This window comes from Acanthochromis polyacanthus, chromosome 2, assembly GCF_021347895.1.
Source record: "Acanthochromis polyacanthus isolate Apoly-LR-REF ecotype Palm Island chromosome 2, KAUST_Apoly_ChrSc, whole genome shotgun sequence".
NCBI lineage: Eukaryota > Metazoa > Chordata > Actinopteri > Pomacentridae > Acanthochromis > Acanthochromis polyacanthus.
In genome coordinates, this window is record NC_067114.1 from 9,238,664 (window position 1) to 9,253,279 (window position 14,616).

At 40.0% G+C, this 14,616-nt stretch overlaps 1 protein-coding gene across 2 annotated transcripts in view; it reads left to right on the top strand.

Moving 5' to 3' along the window:
- Positions 1–14,616, top strand: part of igdcc3 (immunoglobulin superfamily, DCC subclass, member 3) — a 67,629-nt gene that overhangs the window by 36,847 nt on the left and 16,166 nt on the right. For both annotated transcript variants that reach the window (XM_051941766.1, XM_022200922.2), the window contains exons 6-7: positions 1,754–1,912; positions 7,141–7,306. In XM_051941766.1, the coding sequence (XP_051797726.1) occupies positions 1,754–1,912; positions 7,141–7,306 (325 nt within the window). The remainder of the gene's footprint in view (positions 1–1,753; positions 1,913–7,140; positions 7,307–14,616) is intronic.

The window sequence follows — 14,616 nt, forward strand, 5'->3', positions numbered from 1 at the left end:
TGCTAGCTTGTGCTCTTTCTTTTCTGACACTAAGTTAATTAGTGGCTGACAGAGAGAAACTGATGGAGGGGGCAACAGAGAGAGAAAAGAATATTGTATAAAAAGGCAAGAGAAGAACAGAAGTGCTTCTGTTTAGACAAAAGCCCACTGGACTGCGACTTCTCGGCGAGTTAGGGATAATGGGAAAATGCAGAAATAGTGATAAAACACATCATAGTGGCAGCTGCACGACAAAACCAGCTGGCACGCAGGTTGGAGGGAGTTATTTGATCTCAATAAGTTGTCATGATTAATTGCATATATTGTCTTCCTAATACATGACCAGAAAAATTACATATTGTCTAAATGAAGGTTTCTTACTGAGACTGTCGAGCTTCAATGCATTGGCTGCTAGTGAAGATTTAAACTAATTAAAAGATTTTTTATGAAGACTTGTGATAAATTTCACATCTAATTAGAGCTGTAGTCTTCAAACAGGGACTTTTTAAAAATTCCTTTGGTTAGAAAAATCTTAAAAGGAATGTGCATTTGTAGTAATTATTGCTTTTTGCTGCACAGAACTAGTGATTGTATTTGATGATAAAGTAGAACTCATTCTTTCACATTAGCTTTTTGCTGTTTTTTTATATTCTTGTCATTTATTTGACAAGTTCAGCCTTAAGAACTGTAAGAATTAAGAAATGTATTTTAATATTTTTCAGTTTTATCTTGTCGTATAATGTGCCTTTTTCATGCACATTTGATTACAAACTAATAAAGCTTGCTTTCTCTGAATTTTAAAGATTTGAAAGCACCCCCAAAATATACACTGCCTACTATCTCCCCTATGGTTTGTATCTGTGGCTGCAGCTCCTGGCTCTGCATGTGTTCAGCATGGTCCCGTCTCTTTGGCCTTTTAACACATCAAATCTGGACCATACAGGCTTACAGACTGCAGATGGAAGCCATAGATGGGATTAAAATGCCCCCTTGGCCCCACAGCTAATGTCTGAGGCAGACTGAAGTTATTGTTGGGGTTGATACTGCAGATAGAGAGTGCAGGAAAGTGCGAGCTTATCATGTAAGCACAGAAAGAGGGGAGAGGAGTCAGCTATGGATTGTGTGAGAAGATAGCAGATTAGAAGTTGCAGTTAGAGTCTGTGGTCCCAGAGTGGCAGATAAAGCATCTCCAGGGTTAAAAAGTGAACCCTGTTTAAATGAAATGTACTCCAAAGCTTCACCACATGAAGGCATGAAGAATATTTCCACTCAAGTGTAAAAGTTTTAATTAACTGAACATCTAATAAGGAGAAGCTGCACTTAGAATTAAAAAAAGTACTGATTCATTGTAATGTCTGATGATTCTTTATAAAGAGATCCAAGCCCTTTAGGGTGACATTGACAACCATCGCAAGCTCCCAATTAAGTAAAAAAAAAATTGCAGCATGTATACGACTTAGATGCAAACACAAAGTGGCAGCTTCATCACTCTGAGGATCACACACTGTGAAAGCTGCATCTTTGAGGGACAGAAATAGCCCAGCCTCTGTCAGCTCGTGGCTGTAAACTTGCATTAAGTTTAATTAGTTTTTCTTGCTTGTGATTTAAGCCCACTCTGATCTTTACTGTCGCACACACACCCGTTAACCCCACATCTAACATAAACACACTCTTGTACATATGCACACCTGGTCCTTTTTTTCCCCCCTCCTGCCCTATATAAATTATTTCCCATCCCTCTCAACTGCTCTCCTTTTCTTTTTTCCCTGATTAGATGGCCGTCCCATCGGGGTGGAGGGAATTCAGGTACTCGGCACAGGGAACCTGATGATCTCAGATGTCGGTGTGCAGCACTCGGGGATCTATGTGTGTGCTGCTAACAAACCAGGGACCCGTGTCCGCAGGACTGCTCAAGGACGCCTGGTAGTCCAAGGTGAGGTCTGGATAAAAGGAATGTGGCATTTTTTGATAGAAATTGTGTGGACACCAGGGAAAAAAGCTTTTCAAAAAGCTACGGTTAGGTGACAAGGTAAATCTTAGAACTCAGTCTGAACTAAACATGACTACTGGAACATGAATAGAGACGGTTTGCTTCAAGCTGAACCAGTAGCTGCCATGATAAAAAGAAAAAGTGTTTTGCCTTCGTACCACTAGTGTACTTTATGCAATCATGTTTAATTAAAGCCTTAATTTTAAGCTACTTCAGGTTTTGCATGAGTTTCATCCAAACATAAAACACATCATTTTTGATTAATTGATTTTATCTGCCAGCACCTACTGGTTGTTTCTCGTCTACCAGCTGCACTTTCACTTCTTCATACCTCCACCCAGACCACAAAATACCTCTGCCTCTAACGTCAAGGTTGTGAGCAGTAGCACCGGATAAAGTAATGTGACCCCCACACAGCTGAACACAACGCTAATGATTCCGGCTAACCAATTGATAGTTTCATGATTTTAATCCCCAACAATAGCACTCAGGCAGCGATGAAGATATAAATGGCTAAATTAATTTAACAGCATCATCCCCCAAGCCATTAATATTGGTGAGCCCAGAGCAAAGCCAATCTACTGGATCACATTAAAAGGTTGCCATTTTTGTAAAGTTGTCAATAAAATGCTGTTTCTGAGCTTTGACCAGTGGTGGTCAGTGAGCACAGCCAAGCTATCAGGTCCAGTGTTACATTTGTGGAGGCTCATGTGATTGCATCTCATGGCAAATAGGCTTTTTGAGATAGGATGAACAAAGATTGGTTTTCATTTGGAGGAATTGGACACAGCGTCCACTCGGAAGTTTGATGATGATTAAAGATGAGACTGAAAAGGTTTTGAGACCAGGTTGGATCGTAATACAGACTGGACATGGATGAGGACAAATCCTGGAAATGTAGCCCCTCAAATGTGAATCAGAAGTTGAGATGTGACTATAATTGCAGTTTTTTTTTTTTTGTTAAATCTATGCAGCTAAAGTAAAAATATATTATTTTCTTGTTAATGTTGTTGGTTAAAAGACTAGACATTGATTTATTGTGTTTGTGTGCTGGCACTTTGAACCCTGGGGATGTTCTCGCCTCAGTAGAAACCTCCTCTTCAAGTTTTCTTCTACAGCAGCAGAGTATTTTTATCAACCTCTTCAGTGTGGAAGCTACAAGTATCTCCCCTCTCGAATGACACATATGTCCAACTTTAAAATAAATAAATAACAGTTGTCTGCATTTAAAATGAGCAGTAAGTTACAGGTTTGATTTGTGTGTCACATTTGAGTCTCAAAGGCCAAGAATATACAAACAATATAATCAATAAATGGAAATGTAGTGCAAGTGTTGAGTCCACAGTGGTGCTGCTGTTTCTCAAAGCAAACTTTTTTCTATTCTTGTGGTCAAGACTGGCAGTCTCTTTCTCTACTGCGAATGTAAAGGTGTTTAAAAAAAAAGGTTTAATATTGTAATATTCAAAAACAGTAAAATTTGTGAAAATAACAGCAAACATCATTAAAATTCTGACAATTTTAGCTGATTTATAAGCAGTTAAACAGGGTGACTTTTTTAAAATGCAAATGAACATGTAATTTAATATCTGTAGGGGTACAGAAAAACTATAAGAAAAAAGTATTTACCATTTTTCAGTTCTTAATATGCATAATTTTTCCCACAAATAATGGCAAAATAATATTTTTTTTCTAATTTATATACAGTAAGAATAATGTAAGAACTGATTACCATTTACTCTTTCATTTGATTTTTCTTTTACAGTTAACACTAATAAATGTATCAGATAATTATTTTTTCTGTGAATATACAAATTCTGTGTAATTTCACCGAACAAGGAAAACATGTGAAATAACAGTTAGTTGTTCAAAAAAAAAGAAGGTAAAAGCTGTTTTTAAAAAATCTGTTTTCACAGTGCAGAGGCATAGATTGGTTTGTGAAAGAGATGGAAAATACTCTAGTATTTTCTTTCCTATTGTACACATGCAACAAGGCCAACTGTACATTCAACATAATTGTATACGAACTCACTGTCAAAACAAGACAAAGCAGCTTACAAGAGCAACTCTAATATCCACTATGTGGCTTTAACAAAGTCCAGTCAGTCTTCTATATAAGACTATGAGACATTTTGATATTAGACCATAACTTAAGGGTCAGTTATCTGTCAATGTGCTAAGGTGCTACTGCTGAAATCAACCTCTAAAACTGAATTTCAAATCAGTTTTTATTCTACTTTGTTCTGTTCTATTATTCTTCATTCATTCCTCACAGTGTCGTGATCCAGAACCATTGAAATGTTTGATGTTCACTTTGAGAGATGCATGGTTTGGACCAAAAGGATGAGGCCAGGTGTGGGTGGCCACCTGCATTAATTGTCATCAAGCAGCAAACATCCAGTGTCTGCCTCACTCCCGTATTGATCAGATGGTCCACACTTTGCTTCAGCCCGTAGCAGTATCGATCCTAATCAATATTTCATTTCATTTGCCTGTCACGGCTGAGACAAGTCCCTACCCTAGCAGGGACAAAGACGGAAAGCCGGGGATGTTAATTATGTGTCAATGTCTTTTGGTTTTTGTTATTGATTTGTGGAAACAAAGGTGTACGGTTAGCTCCAACTAAATATGTGTGTTTAGCCTGTGTTATTAGGAGGAAAAATGTTTTACTACATGTCCTTCAGGAATTAGTCTGCAGAAAGCAGCCACTTAACAAATCTGTGAATACGAGAGGATTTCAGTGGCTTCAAATTCAAAAAAGAAGTACAAGGGTCAGGAATTCTGAGTCTAGATCAATTTGAACATGAGCACTATTGAATAAATGCACTTTTACACCAAATAATTTTGGTTAATTTTTGCTCCTTTGGGGTATAAAAAGAGAGCAGATGAACAAAGAGAGATGCAGGATTTGAATTGGATGAGCCAAAAGGAAAAAAACAAGAGCGAGATGGATGGATGGTGCTGGTGATCTAACCCACACCCTTACAGGTACAAATCAATATCTTCCCGAGCTCCTTCTGACCTTCACCTTTATGTCAGCCCTCAAACAACACAACCGGTGACAATGAAGCTGGAGAAGAGAGAGATAAATGAAAAGACCATCTCATGCTGTCAGCTGCCTCCAGGTGCCTAAGGGCCCCTGAGCTTTCTCCAGTGGGAAAATGGAAATGCTTACAGTGAAGAAGTGTCAGGCAACATTTTGTCCATTAGGGTGGGAACACGAAGGAGACGGAGCAGGAAGGTGCAAAACAAATAGAAACCAGAATTAAACTGGACACAAAGCAAACGATCAGAAAAACAAAGGATGTATGAATGGCTAAAAATTTGGCTTTTTTTTCAAGGATAACGGTGGTGTTATTCAATAGTTATGTTATTGTCTACAAATCCCCTCAAAACACCAAAGCCAACAATAAATCAGTCCTGAGAGGTATTTTCTGTGTTGCCAATTGCCGATACAACTGCTCCTCTCTGTCTCCATTGTTGTCCAGGATTACTGTTGTTAACATGTTTCTTCATCCCACTGAACATGGACACTGCAATTTATTTGGAGTCAATCCGGCAAACACTGGACCTATAAATACTCACTAAGGCACTAAATCTGTATTAATCCACAAGTGAAAATAGTCCAAAATAATTCCCTAATTCCCATTTTAGTCCCGTTTGAGAAAAAAGCTTTGCTAGGAACTACAATGGGCAGCTGAAATTACTTTGAGTTTTTAAAGCGCAGCTGTGACCTCGGAGATTTAAGTCCTCATTAGGTACAGTGACTAGAGACAAAGGCAGCAGCCAAGATTTGACAATCATGTGACTGATTCAGTCATAATCTGACATAAAGTCATGCAGAATATACTGTGGAGCTACTGTTAAAAGCCTATTTACCATGTTGCACTAAGTTCTCTGGCTTCAAAATATGAAGTTACTTTAAAAGTGTCAGCACTGTGACTAAACGTTGTGTGTTGCTTTGCTGTTTTTACAGACGCGTCTCACTTCAGCATGTTTTGTTTGTCAGTTTTACATGACACCATCTGACAAGCCACTGAGCTAAAATCATCCAGGTTGACACAGATAGAAATCAAAATTTCCCACCAATCTTGCAATCAACAGGCGTCTTTATACACATTGTGCGTTGTAGTCTTTTTAATGTGATTCTTCAATGATAGGAAAAAGAAATATGATGTACGAAACATAGTAGAGACGCAACAGAAGATATACCCACTGATTCAGCCTCTTCTGTCAAACAACATCTGTGTTTAAGCTGGTGTTTTGTTTGACTCAGGTAAATAACTGGGACAGTGGAGTGTTTTTACAACAGTTATTATATGTCTATTGTCCAGGTTTTCACCCTCACATGGGAACTCTGAGTAACGATGGCCGTAATATTTCCTGAGTTGTTTTAAACGTAAATTGTCCAGGTTGTAAAACCAAAAGAAAAAAACTCCACAAGTTGTAACTTTAATAGTAGTAGTCAGTAATGTCTTTTAAATCCTTTCTTAAAACATACTTTTATGGGTATGCCTATCCTGATTTTACATGAATTTTCATTTTCTTTAACTGTCTTTAATTTATTTTATGTTCTTACCATTTCTGCCTTCAAGTGTTTTTTATGTAAATTTGCTGCTGATGTGAATTACTTTGTAGCTTGTGTTTTGAAATCTTCTTCTTCTTCTGTTCTTATTCTTATTATTACTATTAGGTCTTGCAGGTCTGCTAAGAGACACTTTCTGTGGATACCTGTCCATAGCTGAAATCATGTCAGATGAGGCTGCACATGATAAAAATCTGAACTGTTTTTACATAAATATGTTGCTGTTTTCAAGCACATTCATCCCAGATAGTGGCCTTTTCCAACAGACTTCCCATTGTCTTGCTTTTTTTTCCTTCCCCTTTAATGCTTAGCTCTCTCTCTTTTATTTCTCTCTATCGGCAATCGATCTGGTGTCTCTCCTGCTAATTGAGCCTGAATTATGGATTTACAACAGTATTTATACCATACACCTATACCCTAGGCTCTCATATTTTTCCTCCCTCATCCTCGCTCTCTTGCCTCAGACTGTTTTCCTGTTGAACCCTTTTTTTTCTCCTTCTTTCTCTCTGCTGCTGATGTATCCAGGCTTGCTGCTTGGAAGTGCGAATGAGGTCACCTTGTCTGATCCTCCGTTTCCCTTCTCTTTCAGCCCCGGCGGAGTTTGTTCAACCTCCGCAGTCCATCGCGCGGCCTGTCGGCACCACCGCCATCTTCACCTGCCAGGCGCAGGGAGAACCTGAGCCGCAGCTCACCTGGCTGAAGAACGGCCAGATTCTGGAGCCTGGGGGCCACGTCAAACTCAGGAACAACAACAGGTAAAATAACAGCAACTTGTATTCATGTGTAAATGTATTCATGCACAGAGAGATTCACGGGAATGGTGAAAAAGATAGTCAAGGAAAACAGTAGCCCTGGAGTAAATCGAACTCTGTGGATCTGTTCTGAGATTTTGCCTCTGAAAAACAGGTCTTTGTTGACACTATCATTTGTAGCGCTGGTAAAAGTGCCCCTTTTTGTTTATCTTCAGTCTGTTTTTCTGATAAAAGCTCTGTTTATCTGTATCCTTGAGTTCCAAAAAACATGTCAAGTGCATTTTCTTTGGTATAAAACACCACTAGAATTACTAATCTCCTGGAAAAATATGCAATCGGAGCAAAATCCATTTCTTTACAGCTAATTAACATATAATGGTTGATAGGAAAGTGTTACCCAAAGCATTCATCAAGCAAATAATAGCTATTTAAATAGCTATTTGCCTGATGCGTTGTGGCAATAAATATGTCTTTACAAGTTAAATGGCATGTCTGATTAAACTTTCACTCATCTCTCTCCTATGTACCTGCCTCATGGAATAAATGTGCACAGAGTTCCTTGGGTTATCAGAAAGTGTAAAAGCCACAAGTACTGATAAATCGCCAACTTTTATAGCTGCATTATTACTGCAGATAGAAACTATAAACACAACCTATCAGCTCAAAACCTGCTCTCAGTAACGCTTTACAGCTGATCTGCACAGTAGTACCATGATTTTATTATTCAGTTTTAAGCTGAAATCACTTGAAAGTCACCATGTAGAGTGCCAGCTGCTATTATCACAGGCCAGATTTCTTTCTCAGCCACCAGAGTATCCTCGCCAAGCTGGACAGAAGTAATATGGGTGTCAGTATTAATCACCGCTGCCTTGATCTGACCGTTGGCATCATCAGATGTTCAATTTCTCTGCATTTCTGTTGCTTCCAACACTGCAGCTGCCTGGAACTCATGCCTGCCAAGACACGAGCCTCAATTTATTTGTGCCTTTTTATGTGAGCTGCGTATTGACTGGATGCTGGACACTTTCCCATAGCAGTCGTCAGGAATGTCATGAGCAGGAGGAGGAAGCAGCTCAGTTAGACGCCACATTCACTCCCACTGTAAAGGCCACATGTTAGAGGACCTGTTTCATTGTGTTGCAGTGCAGTCTGTCGCATTAGACATGCATCTTGTAGGTTATATATATATATATATATATATATATATATATATATATAGTATATATATGTGGGTGTGCGTGTGTGTAACACATTAATCACACATTTTTTTTCTCTGGTTCTGTTAATATTTAAAAGTGTGGCCTTCTTGTTTCCCACTTGCACTTTTCAGGGAAAAGCTGATGAATAATATATAATATCTCAGAGATGCTGAGTTTTATAGAATAATGGCTGATAAGAGTTCACGGCCGACTGTCTTCTAATATTTTTCTGCACACGGTTTGAAGGTATTCTTCAAGATGTACATGTGGAAAAGCACTGCTTACTGCCGGGTGGATGATTGTAAACTGACGATGTGTGTTTTGAGTAAATTCTGTCACTGCTGCACACGCAAAGTTCAATTTTCCAAGTTGACCCTGGCAGCCAATCATCCGTGTATGTTATTATTATTCATAAAAATAGAAATATGAAGTGAATATATTAAACATATACCAAAAAGAATCAATACTTGCACTTCATTGCAGTGAGTGAAGGGAGCAGACACCTCCATCGCTCACATACACGGCTCCACTCCCACTTGTCTCCGCCGGTCTATATTAGTCAGAGAGATGGAACGAGGGACTAACAAAGGAGGAACCAAGAGCGGGAGGAAACAAATGAGAGGCCACACTTGGATGTAGAATTAAAAAGGGGAGAAATGAGCCGGTGGTCAAAAGAGAAGTGATGAGTCGGCAGGAGGGATAAATGAGGAGAGAGAGAGGAAGATGGAGCGGGCGGTCAGAGCATCACAGCCTTTCCACTTGCCACTATTACTGTATGACCTGCTATAATATGAATCTCATGCATCACGAACCCCGCGCTGCGATTGGTTAAGGAGGCAGGCTTCAGCTTGAGATCTACCATTAGCTAATTACCTCATAAACTCGGCTAGTTGACCAGGAAATGCAGTCAGCCATTTAGAGAACGGAGCAGCTTGAGGTGCATCTCAAGAATTTGCGCTAAAACACATTACAGTGCCGTCCATTAGCACAGTCTGAGGTGTAATATTACTGATTATCTGAATGTGAAAAGCAAACCGACAGACATTTGATCCTGTCTCCTATAAAATATATTGATGTACAGCTAATTGTGTTTATTGCAGACATGTTGTTTGGCTTACTGTAGTGCAAGTACAGTGAAAATCATATTCGACGTTAGTACCAGGGTCATTTTGGTGGTTTTGCTGCACAAATTATTCAAATGTGAAATCAAAGTTTTCTGATGAGTGAGTGAACAGGTTGTTTCAGCTTGCAACATTCTTTTTTTCCTTCAAATCTAGAAAGTGTGAGAGGGAAGCAACCAAAAAAAAAAAAAAAGCACAGGACTTGATCATTAGAAGCCAGAGTTCATGTCCACTATCCCTTGTGTTGTTTGGGCTGGTAAAATTAAATTGACAAATTTAAATAAAGTTAAGAGAAAGCTTGGAAGTTGGTGCTCTGACGGCATCAAAGTCTAACCAAAGCTTCAGCCGTTCACTGAGTATAATTCATCCTTTTTAGTGGCCCAAACATGATATTAATCATGCTTTAGTTTGTAGGATCAGATGCATAAGTTATAGTTAAGAGTGAGTACATTTTGCTCGGTCAGTTGTCAAATTCATTCACTATAAAACATTTGAAGAGTTCATTTGCAAAAACAGGTAAGTCCGTTTTCAGAAAACTCATTTTTTTATTGTTTACTTGAGATAATAATAATAATAACACTTATAATTTATTTTTTCTCTATTTTGTCATGTGTTTTTCGACTGAGTTAAATCCACTCAACTTCAGTTTGATTGATATTATCTCAAGTAAACAAAAAAGTTTTCTGAAAATGTATCAAAATGGAGTTATCTGTTTTTGCAAATGAACTCTTCATTTGTTCAATCTGCAGATAAATAAGCAAAATCAGGTTTGATTTCCTGCTAATTTCTCACTGTTGTTTAGCTGCATTAGAATATGTTTACACACTCCGTGCTTTTGTCCAATTGTCCTTTACGCTGCTTGCATCTCATTTGCATGCATTGGAGAAGCCACATGTTGCTCTCCCACTGAGCAGTTTCCTTCCTGTACATTTGAGTTTTATATGCATTAATTCAGCAATGCAGAGTTAAATCAAACGCTGAAGTCCCAAAAAGCCATGTGGTGCATTTAGTGAAGGTCCTGAAGGCAGGGAACATTCTAGGGCACAATTTATGTCCTGAGCTGAGCCTAAACAAAACTAATGATATGCAAATGAATTCAGCAGCCCTGGGCATCACAATTATTCTATTGTTATATATACATTCTGGACATACAGTGAAATATACCTTGCAGAGAGGTTTTAATTAATGTGTGTTACTTGCCGTGGCTGTGTGTGTTTGTGCGGAGATGCACACAAACACAGAGTGGTTTCTCCTCTCAGCCATCTCTCATGGAGCTGACCTTCAAGAGCAAATCAGACAAGGAAGGGAAGGGGAATCAATTGTACATTTCATTCACACACACACACACATGTACACAAAAAGCAAGTGAGTCTGTATGTGCACAAATAGCCCCGTGGTGCATGCCATCATTCATTTTGTGCACACGCATAATCAGACTTGAAAAATCACCAGTGCATTGCCCTTTACTCCCTGCACACTTTCCACACCATACACACACAGAGACAACGTAAGAACGCCAAATGCGGTGTGAGATGCACTGATGTCAGGCTGAAGCTGATTGCCTGTCTCTGTAAACAAGCATCGCTGCTAAGAGCAAAGCTGTGTGTGTGTGTTTGTGTGTGTCCTCTTTCTGCCCCAGATCTTGATACACACACCTGCATACACACACTGTGACACGATCACACACTCTGCCAGCGTTATTGTTAGTCCATTCATTATCAGCCTTTGCTGACCAGGCTGCTGTGAAACATGCTATCGTGGCTATTTGATGCCTGTGTGAGAGCCGCTGCTAATTATGTAGAAGAGCTCGCCTCGTTCTTAAGTCTCCACAGCCGACACGTGTGATCAGCCGACGTATAGGAGCTGTGATCACATCAGACAGTGTAATAATCGTGAGGTTGAAAGCCAATCTGTATTGTTTTTAAAGTGATCCTGTATCTTGGGTGATGCTCATCTTATGGCACGCAGCCCAAACAGGTCCGCGGCCGGTCGCCAGCTGGCCCGCCAACCATTTTCTTACTCACAGTGAAAATAAACTGCAAATTATTCTCGTCTGTTTATATAGCAGATGGTCAATAATGTCCCTTGACTGTTACTCAGGTAATTAGATTAGTTTTGACCTATAAATACTCACTCTTTTCATCTGATACATGCTATTTTTGATTTTATTCACTGGCCCATTTTGTAAAAGTGGCTCCTAAAACTGATGACAAAGATCTAATGTTCCCCCTGTGGCGGAGGAACATTCACTCAGTTTGTATCATTTAGATCAATTTCAGATCATTTTATAGTTGTGTGGACAACTTTATATATTAAGTAATGGTGCGTTTCAAGTGTGTGTGAGCGCCGTGGTGTGTTTTGTAATTAATGGCCAACATCTGAAGGACCAGGCTACCACACAAACCTGTGCATTTTGTAGCAGAATCCTTTCAAAGCACTTTTTTTTTCTTTTCTTCACTTTTCTTTTTTTCCCCCACTTTCTTTCACCAGGACCTGCCTTTCTTGTTTGTGGCCCCTCTCTGTGCCCCACATCCCCCCTTCCTGCCCCCATTACAGAGAGCTGGGGCCTGGGCATTGGCCTTGAACTCTGACCCTGCCTATAATCAGTCATATCCCTGGGCCCTTCCCTCCTCTCAGGCCACAGACAGCTCATCGCTCCTCCCCTACCCCCTTCCCCACCTCTTCCTCCTGTTCTCTCTTTGTCCCCACCGTTTTTTTTCCCTCCCCCTTCTCCCTCTCGCTGAATCCAGAATGGCCATGCTGGCTTTTGATGGGGTGCTGCTCAGAGACAACGGAGAGTAAACACAGCCTCAGCAGCTGAACAACAGACCCAAAGCCCCGCTGTCAGCCGTTCCCCTGGCTCTCGGCCTTATCCGTCAATCTGTGAAATGACCTTGAACTGATGAGTAAATGATGGTGTCAGCCTGTCAGGACAGGAGAGCTCAGATTTGGAGCTCATCTAAGGCAAGAAAATAGCCCAAATTCAGACCACATACCTACCACATCTTTGCTTCTCTGTCACTCAGACTTTTTCTCTTCCCCACACATTGTATAGATCTTTAGTCTGCTGCTGTATATTGATGCAGACTGAACTTTGCTAAAGCGGTCTGACTGAACAAGTCTTTTAAAAGAGGAAAAATGTGTCATTTTGTAGTCTTTTTCATGAAAAATTGTGCACCATAATTGAGAAAATTTTGTATATAAAATCACTCTGACCTCTAGAAAGGACTTTATTAATACAGCATTCAACTTTACAGAGAACTTCATTTAAATCAAAACTAGTTTTGCTTGCTAATCCAAAGGATTTTCCTAAATTAATGTATGTTTTTGTTCCTCTTGGGACAAAATCACAACTGTGATTCAGCCCCATAACCAATTTATCTAAACATCCGGCATCTGTCAGGTATTTCCTGGCTAATATCCTGGTACAAGAAGGAATGTGGTTTACATTTCCAGCCATTGCAGCAAAGTCGAAAACAGCAACACCTACTTCAAAGAACAACACAATGATCCTCATTTGCCAAATGATTGACCCATGAAAAGAATCTGTCAAAGACTACGCTAAAAATACAGAATTTTGTGTCTTTTAAATGAAGGAACTGCCAACAATTAAGCAAAAACTACTGCAATCATTACAAAGACACAAAGCAAATATGCATGAATCTGAATATCAGCTCATTTAGGAGACATTTCGTATATTTACATGCATTAATAAGTCAAAACTACTAAAGCTTTTGTCGTGGAAATTGTAGAGGATGTTTTGGCGGCAGGTGTGGAATTTGACCACATGATCAGTCCATGTGTATGCCACATATATACTGTATGTCCGCATTCATGCAAGAGTGTGTACCTCTCAAACAAGCAGCGTCTTGTGAAATTTGCCTGCCTTCCCTTCACACGCTCTGGGGGCCCATCCAGCCCCGGTGGCATTGAATAGTGCATCCCTGGGGGCCTCTTTGCTGCTGTCTGTGGCGTCTGGTCAGGCTGCTTGTCTGCAAACACTCCATCCATCGCTGATATGAAAGGCTGTCAGAAAAGTGATGGTTGAGCAGCGAGCTGAGGGCTGGTGACTGCTACCACCTCGGGGGTCAGAGGTGAGATTGGCTCGGAAAGGGTGAAGTACAGAGGGCCTCTTTGACCCGATAATTATACAGATTGAATCCACCTGGCCAGCTGGATAGAATAATGACTCTTCCACCTCGCAGCCGATTCTAACCCAGGTGAGAGACGTACAGTAAGCGCATCCCAGCACATCAATTTTCGGAAAAGGAAATAGAATGATTCAATTCTCCGTCCTACCTGCTGACCCTGAAGTGCGAACGTCTTCCGTCCTTAAAAATCCATCCTAACAAACCATGCTGAGGCTGGTATGAAGTCAGCACTGTTGACAGTTGAAATGCCAATTTCCTCATGTCCCATTTCACAGGTCCAGAAGGAGTCCAGTAACAACCCGTGTACAGGCCAAACGTGCTGGGCTTTCTATAAATTGCTTAGAATTCCTCGACGGATTGCCACAGCATTTCTTAATAAATTTTCATTTAATACACTCAGGACGCCTCCTGTCCATCAAATGAAGAAGACATTCTGCTCAGCAGGCTCTTACAAACTGCAGGTGACAGATTAGCTGGATGTTGCAGGATGTATTGAGCTCCTGTGGCATTCAATTCTGCAATTTAAACTTAAAACACAGCACGAGAAGCCGAAGCCGTGCGGTGTTCCTATCTTTATTTGAAAAATGTTTCTGATGTCTTTAACTGTCATGATCAAGGGTATACACCATATTCAGGTGGACAAAGTTATAACTCAAGCTGTTTTTTTTTATTTTTTTCATTCCCAAGGTATATGTTATTTGTTTGTTGTCAGCTTCCTGCAGCATGTCTTACACTGTAAATACAGCTGAAATGGCCTTGGTATAATAATGGAATGAAGAAATGTTTTACACCACAGGGGCCCCGTCTCCATAGTATGCTCAGTGTTTTATTTTTCCGTTTGC